The 22554-nt window shown below is 38.5% G+C and overlaps 1 protein-coding gene across 1 annotated transcript in view; it reads right to left on the bottom strand.

Moving 5' to 3' along the window:
• The window catches only part of ARMC8 (armadillo repeat containing 8), a 78048-nt gene extending 56334 nt beyond the window's left edge, over positions 1 to 21714 (bottom strand). The window contains exons 1-2 of the mRNA XM_010283138.1: positions 21662 to 21714; positions 7355 to 7426 (exon numbers count right to left, since the gene is read on the bottom strand). Coding sequence (XP_010281440.1) covers positions 7355 to 7422 — 68 coding nt within the window. The 5' untranslated portion in view covers positions 7423 to 7426; positions 21662 to 21714. The remainder of the gene's footprint in view (positions 1 to 7354; positions 7427 to 21661) is intronic.
• Between the last annotated feature and the right edge of the window lie 840 nt (positions 21715 to 22554).

Below are 22554 nucleotides of genomic sequence, written 5' to 3'. Positions count from 1 at the left end.
TGCTGAAACAGACCAAGTTGAAAAGGTACCAACACTGGAGGCAAACTGGAGATGGGAACTTGACTAGAACCTAGTATTTTCTGGCTTTGGACACGATCTTACCAAAAATTACTTTATAAAAGACACAAGAAGTTAAGATGATCATAATTATTTTGTGCATCACTAAGCACACCAGTCTCTGTTCTGGAGAAGAGATACAGAACACACTTTCTCTGCAGTTAAGAGACTTCTTGTGCCGAAACAGTTCATACAATGAATGCTGACAGACCTATGACTTTCTTACAACCATCAAACCAACTCTTCTTTGGAAAAATTAGTTTCCAGTTTTAAAACATTTTTGTTCCCCCAGAATATCAACTGACCAAGAGAAACTTTAATAGATTCCTCGCCCTTTGTAAAATGCCATTTTTCTGTCCTAAAAAAAGACTTTGATCCCTTTATTGGTTAAGTATTTAAAGTTCAGGAAAAAATGTCAGAACATCCAAATCTGATACTCAAAATTGGCAGACATTTTTAGGAGCTTAAATTATTTATGCCTTTTTTTTGTTCCTCCCAGCTTGATTTCTTAACACTGTTCATTCCTGTTAGGAACAAAGATCCTATCACGCATACTAAGACAGGTTATCTGGCATATCAAAGTCCGGTTTATCACCCAAAACACAAAAAACAAACAATAACATTGCTAGCTTCCTATCAGTCACTTCACTAACATTTCTACAGTAGCTCCTTCTCTAGGCCTCAAACTATGAATCCTTCCTCACATGTCTGCAGGAGCGACTGCAGGCATCTTCATCCCCTCACGCTTAAGAACAGTTCAGGTTTTATTCCCTCTTTAACAAATGGTGTTGCACAGACAAATTAGATGAAAAGCAGTTGCAGTCTCCTTTCCATAAAAGGGGTAGGTCCTCCATGATGAGGTTTCTTCTCCCTCCTTCCATGTCATGAAAGGAACTGGCTGCTCCCTTTTCCTCACAGTAAAGCACATGTGATGAATCTAGAAATCCCTCAAAAGGTGCAGGTCTTCATATTTTTAATACTGACTCCTATGTTTGTATGACTCATCAGAACTGGCAACCCTGCAATATTCTTCATCCTTTATCAAGAAAAATAATTCCCAGCTACTAAGAATTTTTTACCTTTTCTAAATTATTTAACAAAGAAACTGAGAAAATAAACCATCAGATAACAAAAATAGTCAACAGCAGGTATCATATACCATCACTCAAATAATAAGAGAAAAAAACCACATAGAGGTTAAATATTTCTCATACCAGTTTCCACCATTCATTGGCCCTTGCCACTTCACAACACCAGAACTTTCACAAAAGAACTCTTTTCTGATGGCTACCTTAAGATTAGAAACTAGAAAATATTTAAAAAAAAAAATCTGCTGTCATTGCTAAACCTAATCACATCTGTCTATTAACCTAGTCTTAGACTGTAGTGAAAACTGCTGGCTAAGTTTGTTCTCTGAAACAGTCCAATGGCTTTACTGCCCCAGGTACAAGAAGAAAAAGTCGTCAGATCTATGCAAGTTAACTCCTAATCCATTACTGTGCTGCTTCTTTACCAAAATTCAGTATCAGGTCCACAGATCAGTGCACACCTCCAGAAGTGGTTTAGAGAACCTCTGTCTAAACCCATTTTGGGATAGCACTGGGTTCAATACTGCTATGTCTAATCCTAACCAGGCAGTAACTAAAGAGACTCGCATGACCCCATGAACCAAGCACAACGTACAGTTGCACAAATACATCTTTCCTGCATAATTTCAGCATATGAAGTTATAAATCAAGGAATTAAGACTTTCATTGAAACCCTACCCTCACTCATAAGGGAGTGTTTCGTTATAATAGCTAACGATGGATTCAGAGCAGAATACTCAGGCAAGTGTTAATACTTTGTCTGTACAGGAGATGGTTCTCTCAAGCAAATACTTGCATTCCTACAGTTAAAGGATAGCCTGTCCTTCAGGAGTAGCATTATAAGAGGCACGAATTAAAAGAACTTCTAGAGGGAGTCCCTGAATTCAAGGATCACCCCAAGAAAACACTAGACATATAAAGGCAGTTCTTCATTAAGTAAGATTACAGAGGCACAGAATAGATGATGTTGGAAAGGATCCCTGGAGGTCATCTAGTAGTGCTCAAAGCAGGATCAACTAGAGAAGGTTGCTCAATACTGCAGCTGTGAGGCCAAGCTTCCCAGGACACAAACTAACAGACATACTTTCCTGGTGTTAAACTATAAAGTTGCGCTTGCTATATGCACAAGCCCATTATTCCTAAATACCCAAGTGTAGGACATGTGTTGACTATCTTTTACTTAAACACCGAATGAATTCTTTAACTAAGAACATTATTTGACATTCATCTAAGTAACTCCAAGAAAAGCTGAAAGCAACAGAGTGGTTTTTCACCCTGCAGTCCTGCAACTCTCTCACAATAGCCAGCATCGCAGGATGAAAGCATTCAATATGTAAGGGTGCTCTTCTGCTAAGCTCCATGCAGGATCAAGTATCAACACCATGGGTCATCTACGCATTTGTAATACCACGCATTTAAAAAAAGAATTGATCAGGATACACAAAGCCATCCTGCCTAAGTTTTCTTTTTAAACCTCGAAACAAAAGGAACACCACTCAAACGTTTCAAACACTATCACAAATATGCAAATTCCTCTACGTACTTATCAGTATGTCAGTTTTAATTTTTCCAGTATTTGCCAGCCAATACTGCACACTAAACTCTTCTTTACAGATACTTTTCTGATGTTTAATGTAGACACTAGCCTATATAAAATCCTTTTCCTTAGCTGACAGACTTCGGGATGTAACAGAACCTTCCGGTTAATAAACATATCTTCTCATCTTATTAGTAGTTACACAGTTGTCAAAGCAGCAGTCTTATTTTCTGGCAAACTCTAAAAGAACACTGCCTGAAGGAATTTGATTATGTTTAACAATAAATTAAAACATAACATTTCATGGGTGTCCATGGCACTAGAAACAAGTTAAAACCCCAACAAATTCTTACTAGTTTTCACTTCCACAGACAACCTAACAGCATGCTTCGTAGAACTCAAATGTCAAATGATGGAATGGATAAAAGTTCATCAGCTTTTCTACATATCATTTAAAATGTGCTCCAAAGAAATGAAATAAATAAATAAATAAATAAACTTCCCCAGCAGTTAAACAGAATCCCTAATAAAAGACGTGGGGAAAGGTGAAAATTAACTATATGAAGTACTCTGAAGTGCACCTACCTAGAGATAGACTTTCAGCTTTGGGAAGAAGTACACCACCATGTTACAGCTCCAAACAACTGACTTTATGCCTTAAGACTCTGGAGAACAATCAGCTGGAAGTTATGGGAAGTGACAAGAATGACTTAAGTGTTTATGTTAAAGGTCTTGGTTTAAGATTTGATTTTAAAAACTCTGTATTCATTTTGGAGCAGAGGAATAACTGAAGCTCTTAATGAAAAACTAGATCTGAAGTGGATTAGACTTTAAGTATTAAACTCTCAGTAATGATTATATAAGCAATAACTTGATTCAGCTAACATTTTTGACAAAACAGCACAGGTCAGAGCTTTAGCAGGTAACCACAATGTACAGGAAGACAAAGCTATGCTGTCATGACTGGAATTTAACACTGTCTTCTCTACACTCTACCATCCACCAGACGAAGGAAGGGGAAGAGAAGAAATGTGTCAAAGGCTTGAAGGGCTCAGCTTTTGACTGGATTACAAACCACTGAATGCCGTATCTTTCAGGGTACAGAAAGTGGTCCACAAAGTTGCAAAGCAGAGTTAAAGAACTCGCATGTTCATTTCACTGAATGTTTTTCTTTTCCAATTCCATCTCTGTAAGCCAGAGGCTTTAGACTGTTGACTGCAGAATTCAGAAAGAGCTTAAGAGCGTAACTTTTGCCTACAACAGAAAGTAACCTACCCACTAACTCAGTGGCCTTAAAACATAGCTGATGTGGAATTTGTGGGGAACTGTATAAAGGAAGCCACAAGGTACTGCAGAGTGGGGAGGGAAAGACTACTCCGCTTCTGTAGTTATGGCAAGGAATGGCAAGATACCTGGGCAGTCCTGGTAACCGCTTGAATGAGAGTCTTTAGTTCCCCTGTGCCTTAGGTGTCATTAAGTGGCAATGAATATGATGACAATATGATTGTCAGCCTGGACTCCACAGCATACATTTTTCTAGCCCCTTTCTGGTGGACTTTACAATAGAGGCTTCAATTACAACTCAGAGGATAGGAAGCCAACAGCACTACAGACTAACTGCTACTAAATGAACATTGTTTTGTTAAGTCAAAAGTCCTATGAAGATGAGTTAGAAATGAACAATTTATCCCATTTGAAATGAGGACTCAATCATTTTCCTTTTTAAGATTTAGGAGGCAAGAGCAAGTAACAAAAAGCTTTAAATACTGAACTTGGACTCTGAAGAGGTGTCTGACATGCTGATAGGCACAAGAGCTGCACTATTTGTTCTTTCAAAACTGTCAAGTGAAGGAGCACACCAGTAATTAATACAGACTTCCCCATTCTCTGCTAGCACTTACGTGGGGTGGAAGAGAAAAAAACCCACACTAGAAAATTGAAGGACAGTACTAGTAGTAAACTACTTTTAGGCCAAGGCTGACTTTTGTTTTAAGTCAGCCCACCACTGAAATAACTTATTATGGCATTAAAATACCTTTCCCCCAACCCTGTACTTTAGAAATGTTATTTTTCTGGGACTGCTACTAAAAAGTCTGAGTTTGAAAATGTAAAATTTCCGCAGTCCTGACAGTGGTGCCAGCATTTCATGAGAGTGTGAAGGAACAGCTCTCATCCTGTAGAGAAGAAAGGATATAGAAAATTGTTTCTTAAGAAACATACAGGCTGGCTACATTTATATGCTTAACATCTAGGACTATGCTTTTGTACACATTTGTACAGTTCTTAACACTTCTTAGTTCTTACATCCAGACATGGCAATTCTGTAAGCTTTCTTCAACTGACTTTGTTTTTCTTAGCACCCACAAATGGTCAAGAAGTGACCATAGGTCAGACTGAATTTCAAAGGGACAAAAAAAAAATTAAGGTATATCTATATCTGCCTTTCTACAGATGATACCACTAAGCAGTCAGCTCATGGACTCAGGGGGCCACTAACCTAGAAATGACAGTGATTCAGCCATTATTCCCCAGCATTTTCTTCCTGTATGGAGATCTTCAAAGGACTGTACATTTTTCCAACCAAGTAGCAGTCCAATATTTTAAAATAATGAGGATACTTCAGACATACCAGTAGCATTTGGCCTAATTTCAAACAAAAGATACTTCCTAGACTTGTTTCCAAACCTCATAAGAGTCTGTTCTAATATGTGAACACGCCGTTTTCTTTTCCACTAAGTGATAGAAATCTGAAGGGGTTCTTTGGGTCTAAAGGGTTTCTTTGGAAAGCTTGCTGAAGGAATACTTGGGGAAGCAGAGAGAAGCAAGAAATGGGTAAACAAGAAGTTGCACCACAGGACAAAGCAGCAGCAGAATTCTAACAATCCCCACGCCATTATAGAAAAGAATCAACTTCCCTTGGGAGACTGCAATCTAACTCTGTGAAAAGAAATCTGTTCTCCTTGTTAACTTTGCAGAGGAGACTTAAAGCAAAGAATGCTAGCTTGCTTACTCCTATTCTTATTGGGGAAAGGTTTGACTGTGCAGACTGGAATTCCAAAGGTTCCAGTACTCATAACAGCTTCAGCAGCCTTTTCATGAATTAGAAGGCATGTCAAAAACAACAGTGAATTCCCACCACCTTGTTAGAGAGAACAGGAGGAGTTCTCAAATCCAAATGGTGTATAAACTATTTAAGTCTGTCTGCAACATCTTGAGGAAATTCTAAAGCCTTCAGAAAGGCACCTGTGGGTAGATGATGCCACTTAAGTTTTAGCCAGTGAGCATTGCCAATGAGCCAGCCAATTTACCTTCACCTACACCTCTAGTCTGAAAAGCCTTGACATTAGATTTCCTCTCATTTGACAGTAACTTGTACTGAAGTGAGAACAAGCACGACAGTTTATCTTTTAAGATTTTCCAAACCCAGTCATTTATTTGCAGTTATAAGTTAACCATATAATTTACTTGGACAGCCAGAAGGCATTAACAACAGGAAAAAAACATGAATTTTCATTACTGGGCACAGAACAAGTAACAACAGAAAGCAGGGTAATTGAAGGAGCATGAAGTCCTACGAAATTTAAGAACAGGCAGATTCTAGATTTGGAAGTTGGAGATCTTCTGTTGCTTTTAAAATGGGAACACAAGAACCAATGGTAGTCACAAGAATCGCTTAGGGTCTGTTGCTGAAAAAAATTCCTTAAACTTTGCATGATCTTCAACAAATGTCCACTTTGATCTTTTTGTCTCATATGAAGTCTTCTCTTCACCTGTTGATATTTGGTCAAAATGGAAGATAATTCCGCAGGTTTTGTAGTGGGGAGTTCCTCACAGCTAACCCCTAGTGAATTTAAAGGACTAGCCTTGACACAAACTCAATCTGTGAATTAGAAGATATTCCCTGCAAATAAAATGCTTTTTTTGACAAGCCAGAAGAAGCTCTCTCAGGCAGGACAGTTTGGGACCTAGTTACCATTTAAGCTAAAAGATCATAGGTGGGTCCCACACTGTAAGCACAAGTAATGCAGTGCTCAATGCTTTCCTTCCCCATTGCTGCAAATTGTGGCTGAAAGAAAGCTGGAGGAGAAGATGGGTGAAATGATAGCCGTAGTGAGCAATCCAGTAGCTAAAGTTACCTGTTAAATTTGTACTAGTGGAATCAGGATGCAGAAAATAACATGAGCTGAAGCAGTAATTCAGCAACAAACTATGATCAATGGTTTTTAATCCTCTGAAGCAGGTGGAGAAGACAAGCAAATTATCTCAGATACTTTTCAATATTTTTAAATTATATTTTTAACATAACCTTACACATTTTCATTTGGGAACTCACCAGGCCATGGGCTGAAGAACATTATTAAAATACAATCACTTTCATCCATCATTAATATCAATGTCAGAAATTAGATTTCATTCCTCAACTGATAAAGTTTAATAAAAATCACGAAGACTACTTTAGAGAATTATATGGAAGTCTAAATTAAAAGCATTACTCAACAGCCTGTTCTCTAGTACATGAGTTTAACGGATATTTCAAGTCTGTCTCAGTTACATTAAAGAAAGTATGCAGTCAACTACAATCAAAGTTAAAACAAAATAGTGCCTGTGATCTAAGGATCATTATTCCAGACCTGTTGTGAATCAGTGAAAAGGAGAGTAGCAAAGGACATACCTTGGAACTGCTCCCAAAACAATCAAGTTGGCTTTTTGTTTGTTGTTTCCAATTACAGCATTTTTCATATCTCTGTAAATCCAGAAAGAAAAACAAACCCTGGTAAATTATGCTGAGGTACTGAGGGCTTAATCTATAGAATTAACTATTTCCATGAAGGCTTATCAAGCAGTCTTCCGCATCTCCGTGCTGCACCTACAGGACTGAGTAGTGCTTCAGGGCACAGTTTCCACAGCCCACAGATAAATACCCCAGAGCTCTGGGATTCCATTACATCCCAGCTTATTCAAGTAAGCAAAACCCGACCTATCTCACATGCACACCAGACATGAAGAAGTCTCATTATTGATGAAAACTAGATATACCTGTACTTTGTGCCCATATATTCACTAGACTTCTAGAAGAAAAAAAAAAAACACTACTGGCTGGGAAATGAAATGTTGATAAAGTATTTAACTGAATATTCTACTGGGTGCAGGAAAAGACAAGCTGAGGGGGCAAAGAGGGGAGGAAAAACAAAAAGTAACAAGGAATTATGACCAGTCTCCAGAGACCGGGCTTTCACTCTCCTCTTCACCATAGGCTTCCTCTTGTGAATATCAGCAGGACACCTAAACATCTGTATGGCAAAATCCCAGGAATAAAGCTGAAACAAAAGCATTTTCCTGTCTGAGAGTTACTGCAAGGTTAAATATATTAAAGGCATTCATACTATGGTAAAGGAACAAGGGAAGCATTTTGGAAAGAGGACACCCCTTGCAACACACTAAGAAGTTCTATGAAAATGTGTGGTTTGCAACCTTGTTGTTCAAATTGCTACTGTATCCTAAAAAACATTACCACCTTTTTAAGATTTTTCCTACTTCATAAGAAGATATTGAACATATATTAACATCCAGATAATTCAAAAGCAAGCTAGCAGCTTATGACCAGTTTCAGAAAACCAAGGTGACACATTTCTAGGAAACTTTCTAGTTGTAGGGACCTTTGTAAGAACAGAGAACAAAAACACTCCAAATTCAGATAATTCTTTATGAACAAAAAACAAAACTAGATTGATTATAGTGTTAGCAGTGGCAAAATTGCTAAGTTAATCACTGGCTAACTAAGCCCATAATTCATTCAAAAAAATGTGGGAGCTTTAGCAGTTGCTTTAAGTTAGCATATTTTCTTACCACTCTTCCACCTGCTATCTGCAAATTTTAAGAGATTTAGAGTAGCCTTGCTCTTTAAGACTGACCCTGGCCTCTGCATGAAGCCCTTACGGACCCACTGAACATGCAAATTCCACTGTAATAAGCAGTTGTCCCAAGTATTAAACTCACTGCTTTAGAGTTATAAAAAAGCTTCTTAGCCAAGGCAGGCAGTATCTGCACTGGCACAAACAAAAGCTTTATAAACTTCAATTAGTAAAAGGTAATTGCCTGTTCTTCCTGCAGTATTTCGCCATGTGACTCACTCTCCCATTGCATACAGTTCCCCAACCACAGAAGAGTGCTCTAGGAATTTTAAGCAAATGGAGGCTAACTTCTCAAGTTTGGCTAGTATCTTGGAGCTCCAGCAAGGGAGCAGCACTGAAAGCAGATGAACACTGAACTGCAGTTCTGTGTATCTCTTAACACAGGCAGAGTCAGGAAACCCCTTGACTTGTCCAGTGAGCCATTACTTAACAGGAATCTGCCTACTCAGCACAGTTTTACACAGCTGAGTATCAGCAGAAAGTGTTGGACCTTTCTATTATATCTCTCCTAAGTTTGGTAACTTTACACCACAAGACAGGAGGTAGAGGAAAAAGAGCAAGATCAGAAGACAGGCAAAGCTGGAAATCCAAGAAAATTTAAGGAATGAACTTGAAGATGTCACAAAACTCAGAAAGAGTACTTCAGTGGTTTCTATGCTGAACGCTTGGTATGAAAGTATCCCAGTCATTTTTAAACGTTTTCAAAATACAAGAGTCAGTCCAAAACCATGGCAGAAGCAATGATCTGGATGTCTCAAAGGAATGGAAACCGTACCAATAGGCATGCTAGGTTCAGATACTAAACTGCTCACGCCACTCCAGGACTTCTAAAAGGGCTACCTCTCCCTGTTATCCTTAGGCATCAACTCTCAAAGTAATCAGAAAGGCTGCATCACATCACATACCCACAAAGGCATCTTGAGACACTAAAGAGAAGGCACATGCCAAGCACTCTGAAGAATTAACAAACAGATTTTGATGACATTTTAACACTGCTCAGGTGATTTTACATATTATTTTGTGTTTAAAAAGAACAACGCACAAAAAACCACCAACAACAAACTTTTGTGCCTCGTGCACCAACTCCACAATAGAATAGCTTGCCAACCTTCTAACCATTTAGTAAGTACTGCCTATTAGAATTTGATTTCAACACCCTTTCAGAAGTGGCAGGAACATGGACAAGTTCCACAACACTCAAATTGAGAGGTTTAGTGAGAATGCAGTCCTGATCTGTAAATGATTTGGATGACTTTCTCCATCTGAGTTCATGAAGTTCCTCAGGAAGGTCATGGCAGGTAGACAAGAAATATCGCAACCTCGAGATACCTGACAAATCCAACACAGGTACACTCAAGTAGTTAAACTTGCACGCAAGTAAAATACCTTTGAATTGGTAAGGTTACCAAAAGCTGTCAGACATAGGACTCGGCAAAGATCATCATGTTTGTATGCAATACATCTTGGCACTCCCAAGTTCCACGCCTTGTTATCTCTTCAAGTTTGCCACTAACAGAAATGAACGTATTCAATACACAGGAAGCAGGTGGATATGGAAACCAAAGAGATTCTTAAAATTCTGTAATCCAGTGTTGAGTAATAGTAGACTTTTATTTTGCTTATTATGACAAATAATTATGTGATTCCACATGACGTTTTATGGAGATTCTCCTGATCAGCAAGCTAATCACCTTAAGAAGTAAAGAGGTACCGCATGCTGTCCTAGTCTATCAGGTCCTTGATGAATCACAAACCTTGGAAAAACTGAGGGCAACTCCCTTACTTGAAAACATCAGCTCCAACAAGTTTGAGCTTGACTGCCTTCAGATCCAAGACGACATGAGATTCATCCAAGAAGAAAAAGCAGTGAAGATCATTATCTTCTACAAAAGGTAACAAAGAAACCTCAGAAATTTGCAGGCCAAAACTGGATACCCACTTTATTTCCGAGTATCACGTACAAAGAGTTCTTGAAATGAGGAAGAAGGAAACGGCAGCAAAAACACAATTACAAAGAGATAAGAACTTCAAAAGAACAACTAGTCTGTGGTGATTCTAGGTCTAATCTGGGAAAAAAATATGATCCAAAAGAGGGGGATACACAGCCATTCCAATAATCAGCTCCAAGCCCTCAGGTAGGTCATCAACCCTACGGCCAGGCAACAGCACAGCGTGAGCAGCTTCACAAGAAAAATGCAGATCTTATACATGTACCTGGTACATTCCAGCACTACTTAAGTTTCTCAGCCTCATAAAGGTAGCTTTCTATAGAGCCAAAAGACAAACCATGGAGCTTGCATATGACAGAGGTCTTAAGATGCGTTTGAGATTGGTTGGGGGTTTTGTTTTTTGTGGGTTTTTCTGTTTGTTTGGGTTTTTTTCTATCCTGTTTATTAAATCTTATAGTTTAGATTCAAACTACATTCAAAGTCATTTAACAAAATAACTTAAATTACAGTAGTTTTAATGCGCAATTTGAAATCTGATAGCTGATATTTATGCCTACATACACTATAATGGGATAAAGTAATTTATGTGAAAAAACACTCAAGCAGGATATATAGACTGCCAACAATAAAAAATGGCAAACAGATCCAAGCTAAGCGCTTGGAAATATTACTTCCTTAAGTGGTAAACCAGCTTCTTCCATCTCCACTGCTTCTTAAGAAAGAATATAATTTCAGCAGCTCAATCCTGTGATCACTCAGTTTTAAGTGTAGCAAGAGGACTTATTCACTTCCTACAAACTCTAGAAACTGGGGGCAGAGGGGAATTATCAGGTGAGGTTTACCAGCTCTAATAATCTTTTGAAACATAGCAACCCAGAAGCAATCAGTTCAGTTAATTAGCTATAAATAAAGTGTAATGCCTGCTAGTTTCCTAAGTGCATTAGCACAGTATGAATGTTTAAAACAAAAAATTTTAGGGATATATTAAACTCTCAAAAGAAAAGTAATTTCCATCCAAATGCAGCTCGACAAGAGTAACAAGAGGAACTAATCTGCCAAGTGTATATAAAGTTATTATGCTTTTATTCTGATTCTTAATGTGTAATTGTTTAAAGGCACCAGATATAGCCCACTTGAGATAAGCAAGAAGCAATATTAAATATAACAATTTGTGAGTAAAATATGACCTTTAAGTTTTAATGATTCCTAGCCAATAAGAGTTAATATTACGAAACATCTAAGCCATGAGAAAATTAGTATTCCAGTCTGTCAGTGTAAGTTACTACTGTAGAAGCAATTTAAAGTGCTGAACTTTGTCCTAAGCTGAAATTATTGAAGTTCAATATTTTCATTAAGTTGATTCTAACTTTAGGAATCCTCCTACAAAAACACCAGTGTCCAGTAGTTAGTGTGGTGTGAGTTAATTTCTCACCCGAGAAAGAACAGACCTCTAGAGCATTCCTAATGAGCCCAGATACCCGCGCATCTTCCACAAAAGACATCACAAGCAGGCAACATGGATACATGGACTCCACAGTGAGATTTTGATTTTACATTTTTAAATACAGCGAATCTTGGAATAAGCTAGAGTGACTTGATGAGGAAGCACCAATAGGAACTACATAGAAGAGGAGGAAATAAACAGTCAGCATGATATTTTTCTTATCTTGCATCTTTTGAAAATACAGTAAGTAACCATAGTTAAGAAGTTCCTACACAGAGAATAATATCAAACATGAGATGAACAACCACAGAAGGAAAAATAGTCCTTCCACAAAAGAAGTGGCACTTCAAGCCAATGCTGTCACTTTTGGTATGAAAGAGTTACAAAAGATTCCAAGACAATTACGCACAGAGGAAGCATCCGAAACAATGCCTTGTCAGACCAGAAGATTTATCTACCAGAGGCTGATCAAAATTACGAACAACAGGATGATGCAAAGCATCATTCTGAAAAGGTTTTCAAAATGCAAATAGCTAAAAAGCTGAGGTACTGGTAGCTGACACAAGGACATAGCTAAAATAAAAACTGTGTGCCCCAACTTCAGGAGAGTTTCTAAGTTTCAGCATCATATAAGCAAGCCTGAACTCAAGTCAGAATCTAACTGCGGAGCTAAAGTTTTGACAATTGTGCTTTGTACAGCTTTCATCTCCTCTTCCTTCTCCCTTTCTCCTCCTCTCCCATTTTTATGGGTAGACACAAAACAATCAACAACAGAAACTAATTACAAATTTTGCATGTTCAAGTATGTCCACTGTTATTTTGACAGAATTAATTTCTAAGGTGGACACTACTATGGCTTGAATATCTGTTAATTACAGGTGAGTTGTTTTCTAGCCTTTTAGCAGGGAATATGTTTTTACTAACATGATTACTAGTCCAACCAGGTGAATAAAATATTAAAAACTCCTGCCAACTCAAGCAAACCACACAGAGCCTAAATCACCTTATTTTTAAAGTTATTCATCAAGTTGGGAAGAAAAGCTTCAAGATTTCTAATCTGTCCTGGTTTTGGCTGGGATAGTTAATTTTCTTCTTAGCAGCTGATATAGTGCTGTGTTTTGGATTTAAGATGAGACTAATGTTGATAACACACTGATGTTTTAGTTGTTGCTAAGTAGTGCTTACATCAGTCAAGGACTTCTCAGCTTCTCGTGCCCTGCCAGCAAGAAGCTGGAAGGGGGCACAGCCAGGACCGCTGACCCAAAGCGGCCAAAGGGATATTCCATACCATATGACGGCATGCTCAATATATAAACTGGGGGAGTTGGCTGGGGGCACCACAGCTCAGGAACTGGCTGGGCATCAGTCAGCAGGTGGTGGACAGTTGTGCTGTGCATCACTTATTTCGTACATTCTCTTATCATTCTTATTATTTTCTCTTCCCTTGCTGTCCTATTACATTGTCTTTATCTCAACCCACAAGTTCTTACTTTTTCTTTTTTTCTGATTCTCCTCCCCATCCCACTGCAGGGGGGAGGAGCGTGCAAGCGGCTGCGTGGTGCTTACTTGCCAGCTGGGGTTAAACCACGACAGAATCCCATTCAAAAAAAATATCAGTTGATGCAAAGAAAAAGATAATTTTACAGAAAAGAAAGCAGCACATAGAGACACTGTTACTCAACTGGAGTTTTAACACTTAGAAACTGTTACACAATTGACATACAGCACAAACTAAACAAACCCAACATTTAAACAAGGAAATCCTAAATCAATGGTTGCTCCCAATCTTAATTCTGTCATCTCAGACACTGCATAAAATGAAAGTGCTGTAGAACAATAGCATATGGCTATAATTACAGCAATGTAGAACAGTAGAATTTAACATACATAATGCTAAAAGTGATCATTTAATCCGACTTCTTCATATCACAATGCCAAAGAAACCCCTTCCTATCTGAAGTATACCCTCTGGAGAGGCAACTTATTTTGTCAGAAGTTTTATTGCCAAAGGAAGTCTACCAAGTAGAAAGGTAAGCTGTTTCAATGATCCATATTTGCAGTTAGAAATATTTATATCTTATTCCAACCCTGAATCTATCCCAGTTTCCAGCACTTACCCTGCTAAGCATGTGTGCAACAGACTGAAGAAACCTCTTATACCAAATCTTTACCTCCATGTAAGAGCTTACATCAGTCAATTCACATGCTAGCCTTCTACATCAAGCTTAACAACTTAAGCTCTCCGTGTCTTTAGCTGCAGTTTCAACTCAAGTTACAATCACAGAACCATAGAAATGTTTAGTTGGAAAAGACCCTTAAGATCATTAAGTCCAACCATTAACCTAGCACTGCCAAGTCCAACACTAAACCATGTCCCTGAGTGCCACATTTGCACGTCTTTTAAATTCCTCCAGGGATGGTGACTCAACCACTTCCCTGTGCAGCCTGTTCCAGTGCTTGACAAGTCTTCTGACGAAGAAATGTTTCCGAATATCCAATCTAAACCTGCCCTGGTGCAACCTGAGGTCATTTCCTCTCATCCTAAAGTTTCTTTTCAAATCTCTAGGTTGACTGACAAAAGGGGAGATGCTGCTTCTCCCACCTCTCTCTCAAGCATGTTTTCTTGCTTTATCCTTTGCACTGGGTCTGGAAATTGGGCTACAAATTACATAAGATCACTAATCAACAGAAAAATTACCCACTCAGCCTTAAGGATAATGTAGCTTAAATTTTAAATGCTTCAAGTCAGTGGAGGATGGGAATTTAGCCAGATTCACTAGGTAAACTTTTTAAACACAAAAATTCCCCAAACCTCACAAAAAATTGCTAGAGCTCTATATCATCAACATTTCAATTTCAGCATCAACTTCTGCTATTTAAATAAACTAGGTCGTAACAGCAAATAATTCTCCAAAGAGAGGTGTGGGAAAAACAGTTGCAGTTCAGCAGAACTCTTGGAAACCGAAAGATATCCTGCTCTGTGATAGAGCAACCAGAATGAATGCCAAAAGAAATTCGTCCACCAAAAGTCACCCACTTGAACTCCTAAGTTTCTATTCAGTACAGGAAGATACCTTAAAATGGCCTTCCAGCACCTGCTTAGCTGTTCCCAGATGTGAGCTCATAGTGTTGTATGGCACTCTGTCCAGTTCAGCTTAGGGCAGCAATCACTGAAGGATCACCAAAAGCTGTTCATTTGACATAGCTACCACCCATTAGACTATAATCTAAAGTCTTCCTGACATGAAAGTATAGCCTCAGATTTTCAGCTCCAAATAGCTATTAGAGGCGATGATGTACTGGCTTCCATATGCTTTAGTCATGCCTGAATTTCCTTTTTCAAATGGGTGTTAGTAAATGCTCACTAGGACAGAGACTCCATAATTTGTCTACATCAAATAAACTCTCACATTCTATGGATGGGGGAGTTACTGAGCATTTCAGTCAATGCATGTTTGAAGTATGTTTTAAGAAGTAATTTTATAATTTCCCATTCCTAAAGAAAAAATAGAAATAAAAATCTCAACACATTTAAATTATCAGTTCAGCACCAGCAATACAGCATACATACTGAAATTCTTTTCATCATCTGGTAGACAAATTAATTGGTAAACAAAGTTCTGTCCTTTGAATGTAACTAAGGATGCCAAACTTTACAGGGAGCTAGCCTAAAAGAACATAGCTCCATATGCAAACTGAAAATAGGCTTATTTTAGAAAGTAAGTAAATTCATTTTTTTCATGCTGATTCTGATCAATTTGAACTGGCAGCTTAGAAGGGAAAAAAAAAAAAATCAAACTCCAAATGTTAAGAATCACAAACTCAGTAGCATTGCTGATTTTGTGACACACATCCCTCTCAGGCCCAACCTCTAGTTCAATCTTAGTAACACCCCACACACACACCCAAAGGGCATAATGACTATTTCTCCCTCCATGCCTGTTACGTTTCTCCCTCCCTTACAGGCAATCACCTCTCCTCTGCATTTGTCTAACTAATTAATAAAGTTAAGTTAAACTCTGAATGACCTCAGAGTATTCAATTGTGCTCAGCTTGAAGTTTACCACTTCTAACTCAGACCTCAAGACTTTTATGACCAATACTTGCCTGGTTTTCTCCAGCTACATCAGTTCGTCTGACAAGTCATTTTTCCTCTCTCATCCTACTTAGAGCCTAAAATCATCACAGCAACAGTATCACTATTCTGAGGTTGACATCAAGAGAGGGGTTTTGGAGAAAAGTGGCTTCATGCCCTCCTGAAAGACAGCACTGAAACAGATTCATTAATCATCAGTCCTCTCTCACAGGCTCAGAGTGGCAACTGCAAAGCTTGAAATATTAAACAACCCTATTAGTCTGAAGGCTGCTAGCCAAATCTGAGTTATACCTAATTTCCTAAAATTCAGCCCACCTCTAAATATTAGACCAGGACTTATAACACATAACAACTTACTTGCAAAAAATAGTATTATGCATTTGTACCTTTTGCTGTATTATAAAGAAAGCACAAAAGGGAAAGATTATCTTATTCTATAACAGGAACACAATTTCCTCCCATTGCATCGTCCTCTCTTCCCTCTGTATCTACACTATTCTTCCATTTGACTCTACAAAACCTATTATATTGCAAACCACTCTTCAGAGTACAACTTAATTCTCAAATGATGTTTAAGGCCTTTTACTTTCAACTCCTATCACTGAAAGAAAAGCTTGTCTAGCTATTAGATACCCCAGCTTACCTCATGAAAGACAGAAATCAACAAATGGTCTAGTGCTCTCAGCATCCTCTCAGCCTCACCTAAACCTGCTCAAATTTCTCAAGATTCTGCAACCTAAAGAACAAGTTTTCCATCTCCAAGCCACAAAGAGCCTATCCTGCAGTTCACAGAGCATCAACCGAAGAGATGCAGAAGCCACTTCCCTCAATGCATGAATGACATTGCACAAAAATAACACTTCAAAAAAGTTACATCACTTGTTCTTAGCTAAATGAAAAATGTACAGAGGCAAATTATAACAGGACTGTTCTGTTTCCACAGGGCCATTCTAGTGAAAACTGAAGCAAGGAAACATGCAAAGAACAAAACACAGCTCCTGCAGAAAATTGAAGTTCAGAAATGCCCACTGAGACATCAAAAATGTGATTGCCTATGTTCGGGATGCACAATGTGAAAACAAGTGCTGTTCATTCTTTAGTCTTAAGGGAGGTTTGTTTAACAGGACATGAAGAACATGAGGCAGAAGTAGCCTCTTCATAACTGTCTGAAGGGGATACCTGTTGCTCCATTAGAACTGACATGGGAATCTCCTCTCTTCCCACTCCATGAAGCTGCCTCTTACATTTCACACAGCTTTCCCTGCAGGCATGTGTGGAACACTGCACTGATGCTCTCATTCCAATTGCCATAGCTGAGAAATACAAGACACTATTACACAGTCATCTAAACACATGCCTGGAACATTTTTTTTTTTTTTTTTCCAAATCCAAGCATACATAAATGAAAAAAGTCAGATGTAAGAAATGCACACTGTATGGGGCATTCCCAATAAATTTAAAATCAACTGACCACAAAAGAGATACAAGGTAGGTTCCATGAAAGCAGTGTTACTACTTAAAATATAAGCTTTTTTCCCCGCTGGTTTGTGATTTCCTTCTGGTATCTCCTCTTTGAAGGTGGCAGAAACCAGCAATCAGTACAAAACACCTTCAGTCAAATGCAAGTACAAGTTCACTGCCCCTTAAAGGAGCTTTTAAAGCATACCTAACTTTGCGTCCAAGAATCTACGGCAAAGGTAAGCCCAGTTACATCTTGATTGTACCAAAATGTCATTTTCAGAGTCTTCAAAACACTGAACATAACCACTAACCACTGCAGCACTATCAGCCTAAGCCTGCAGGGACCCTAAGAACACAACCGTCAGATTCAAAGGGGTCTGCAAGTTCTTACCCATATGCCAACTATTATATTTTCCATACCAACAACATTAATTCTCAAACACTCAAAAAATCATACTGTGTAGAAAGCAGATATAACTCTAAGCATACTGCATAGATATGCACCAGTATTCCCCCCACAGTCCTGGTCATGCTCCCTGGGAAAAAGGAAGATCCTGTAGATATACATTTTGAACTTCGTTCTTCAGTATCTAGTGCCACTTGTATAGGATGCTTCTTTCATTTTCCTGAGCAATAAAATGCTCGCGCAAGTTTGGGAAACGCTTGTCTAGTAACTCCAGATGACTGGATAAGCACACTCATAAAGGACAGAAACAGCAGTAGCATAGGAATTCTCAGTGCACCACAAAGATGATTATTTACAAGCCTTAAAAGATGACACCCTCGGACTGCTGAGGAACAGCCTGATGAGAAACAGTTGGGACCTTGAGTAAGCCAGATTTCTCAGAAAGAATGCTCCTTTCAAAACCAGCCCTTAAGATGGAATTACACAGCTCTCTGTAAAATGACAGATTGCCTCTTTGAAGACATCAGGCTAAATGTGAGCATGACAAAATGCCTCTCAAAGAAGCCCCTTACCAGCAAATAAATTAGAGAACAAAAAAGGTATCAAGTCTTGCATCTGATCAAGGTGGTCCTGAGCTTAAGAGTAGGTGAAAAGCAAGTGATAGTCTAAGGATCACCAGCCAGAATTGCTTTTAAAAAAATAAATTAAAAAAATACTGCCACACTGCAAAGCACAAGATGATGTTGCAGCAACCGTCTTGGGACAAATGAAGCTCTTACAACAATGCAGAAGTATATACAGCTATCTATGTTCCGCTCCTCTGCCGATAACGGCAAAACGGTTAAGAGAACTTCTGAGAGAACACAGAATTTAATCCTCTACAATATCTGTCTGAGGTAGTCTATGCACTGTCAACACTAAATATATTCAATAGCTGCATACCTGACATTAATGCTGACCTTGCACGATGCAGTCAAAGCATATTTTGGGCAAATCTGAGCTGTAGAACAGTATGTAGAAGATGACAGGTTTAGAAAAGCACCTAAGTAGACACAAAGCAAACCCATAAGACCTCTCAAGCATAAGCATGGCCGCAATGTTATTTATGTTTACAGAAGGAAACTATATTAAGCTTGATCATTTATAAAGACAGTAAACAGAAAGGTAAATGTACGCACTGCCCTACAGATGTGGGTGTGCAGATAAGGGCCTTGCACATTTTAAATAGTTTGCCATCAGGTACAGTAAAAGGTAGTAGTCATCCTTGTAACAATCTCAACACTTCAAATCCTGAACTGAAATTCATGATTTAATGGCAGCTACACACAATTCTCCTCTTCCTACCTACTACCAATACCCAGACAAACATGACAGAAATGATGTGAACAAAAGTTCTGCAGGAAACTTGACATTTTGAAATAAGATCAACAGAACCACATACAGCAGTACTGGACAAAAGGGAAATTATTTCTCAGTTTTCCCATGAGAAGGAAAAGGAAAAAGCTCCTAGCCAGGTAAGACTTCACTGTCTGGACAAAAGAAGATTTTGAACACAACCTCTCTGACAATTCATGGGAAAGAAAGGAAAAGAACAGATCTGATCATTTAAATACTTTCAGAATATGTAATTAAAAGCTTCCTCAAATTACAAGATGACAACTGGATTGTCGTGATTTTCAAGTTCAAGAAGCATTTAGCTATATTTTACCTTTATCAAACCTCATTCAGAAGTTGTCTTTCATTAAAATTACAAAGATGCAATTAAAAAAAAAAAGCCCCAAACCCAACTTATTCATTCAAGTGTCTTCAGAAGCATATGAAGAACAGGACTACTGTAACTGAAGACAATCTGCAGATACAAAGCCTCTTAAAGACAGCCTATTTTCTGATCCTTGATATTCGTACAGTTCCATCAATCAAAATAAAAATCTAGGTCATCAGTATTTTCAGCCAGGATGCAGGAAAAAAAAACCTGCACATCTTCTGACAAACACTTCTGGGAGAACTTTAATCCTCTTCTACTCCACCCCAAATTACCAGTTCATTCCAACTTCCAATACCTCTTCAGATACCCTGAAGTCAAAGGAAGAAGGTTATTATAAAAAGCAGTATTTTTCTGTCCAAAGAGAATTGTGGACTGACAGAATTTTTTTATATGTACACTATTCTAAATTCTATTTTTATATATACACTATTCTAAATTGTACAGTTTCACACCCATCACCAATATCTGGAACATAACAAATCTACCACATAGGATTTACTTAACATCAGGAAAGATATACCCTTTGAAAGCTATTGTGAAATAAAGTGGTATTCTCTTGTCTTTAAATGCGAGAAAAGCATCTTAGCATAGAATCCACTGACACGATGAAGAATTTCAGATGTTAGCTGGGACAAGATAGCGCATAAAACTTGTATTTCTGGGAAATCACTTAATACTTCAAAAGATAGGAGTAACACCTCAAAAGATAGGGAAGGGATTACCAAGGGTTGTGGATTCCAGTCCTTTGAAAAGAAAGGAGAGCAGGGAGAGAGCACCACCCAGGGCTCAGAGCATCTGCCAAGGAGAAAAGAGGGGCTCAGTCAACCCACTTGGACATAGGATGAGACACATCCTTGCCCCAGGGACCATCACACCAGCCCTTATGAGTAGTGGACTAAGGCAGCCAAGGGGCAGAAGCAAAACCAGACTCAGAAAGAGTTAAGAACCTGTAAATAGTTACAGTGGTGTACCAGAAGTTTTTAATACAAGTAAGAGGGTATTTCAACCAATAAAGTTTCTGAGACAGTTTTATGTATGTTGTGTTTTTCATATATTTCAAAAACGGACACTAATTCTGATATGCTGCCCCTGGGACACCTTCTGGAATAAGTTTTTCATCTGCTACTGGAAAACACCTCAGACTGTCCTAAGCAACACAACCAACATCCTTGGCTTTTTGATCCACTTGGTTCTTCCATGTCTTCTGGTGTTTTGCTAAATAACCACAGCCAGAAAGTTACTGGTAAGCCTGCAAAAGTCTGGTTTCACCACCAAAAGTCATTCCTGGGCAAGGACTTGTTTGCTGCGTTTCTGCACAGTTATAACATAAAGCTTACAGCCCAAGGACAGCGAGAAAACCACCAGATCTTTGCACCAGTTTTACTACCTACTCAGCAGGACAAGTCTTCTACTCACTCTTTCAGTCATTACCGCTTCTCACTGGCATGCAACAAAAGTACTGAACTATAATTTGCATCTAAATTAATTTCTATGGAAGCATTTGCTTTCAGCTTGCAGTTCCCATCAGTGAGATGGAAGCCATGCATTAAAAAAAAAAAAGCCAACACGCAGGCATGGCAACAGGGGAAAAAGTAGGAGGCAGGTACATCGACTTGGCAGCAGAATAAGAGAAAAGAGTCTCAGCAGACCAGGAAGAGGAGCAAAAGGCGGTCAAAAGGAAGAAATGTATCAAAAAACTTTTTTAATGCTCACAGAATGTTTAACTCATTTCTGGCAACTGGGAGGCTGCATTTGAACCATATGCACTACAGAGTGATAGGCTGCTAAAACAATTCTATCATGTTTGCATTAAAATTCTCCAACAAGACTTCTCAAAAAAAGAAAAAGGTAGGAAGAGCTTCTTGCCTTTGACATACAACTCTAGTGGAATTCAAGTAAACCTAGCCTATGCACAACCAACAGCCCAAGTGTTTCAGATGACTTACATGACACCTTGCAGGACTTTCTGAGGATCGAGGTCAAATAATCTATCAACATAGTGGCGTGGAAAAAAAAAAAAAAATATTAATAGTTTCTATCAATTCATATACTGGCAGATAAACAGGAATGGCTACCGCAGCAGCAAGTCTATAAAACCTACCAGCCAAGATAGCAGCAAAACCACAGATTCGTATTTAAATGTGCAGTATGTTACTGCTGGGCAACATCCACACAAAGAATTAACCCTGTGTTTAAATGCGATTTAAAGAAAATGATGTACTTGATGTGGATAACAATGTGTTATGAGTCAAAGCAAGTTAACGGAGTGCTGCCAGCTATTGATATGTTTATGAACAGGGCATCCAAGAGGGGTCAACTTCAGATATAAGCACTGCCTTAAATTTCCATTTCATTACGTTGAATTACTGTGTAGGAAAAAAGAAAAACAAACCAACAATTCCTGAAAGAAAAAGTCCATAAGAGCAGTTAATATTGCCCAAGAAGCATACTCACAAACAAGCTCTTGAAAACAAGGAAGCTCGCATCAAGATATTTTTCAGTAACTTACTTGATCATAACATATCTCCACATTTCAGAGACTGTCCTATACGCTGTCACACACAACTGCAACAGGGACAGTGGCACAGCATTCTCCGTAACATTCCCACAGCTACTTCATAAGACAAAGTGAACTCTCTTCTCCGCAACAGGACCATGCTTGTAAGCTAAACATTTATGATTTGTTATTCCCTCTGAGAAGATCCAAAGTTGGAGATGGCAAGCATTCCAAAAAAAAAAAGGGTGGGAAAGAGGAAGGGAATTTTCCCTCCAGGTTCTCATGAACACATGCCAGGGTGTGTTTCCATTATCTCACTTTTTTTTTTTCCTTTTTGCCAGC

The sequence above is a fragment of the Phaethon lepturus genome, unplaced genomic scaffold (genome assembly GCF_000687285.1).
Source record: "Phaethon lepturus isolate BGI_N335 unplaced genomic scaffold, ASM68728v1 scaffold1183, whole genome shotgun sequence".
Lineage (NCBI taxonomy): Eukaryota > Metazoa > Chordata > Aves > Phaethontiformes > Phaethontidae > Phaethon > Phaethon lepturus.
This window is presented reverse-complemented; position numbering and strand designations above follow the sequence as displayed.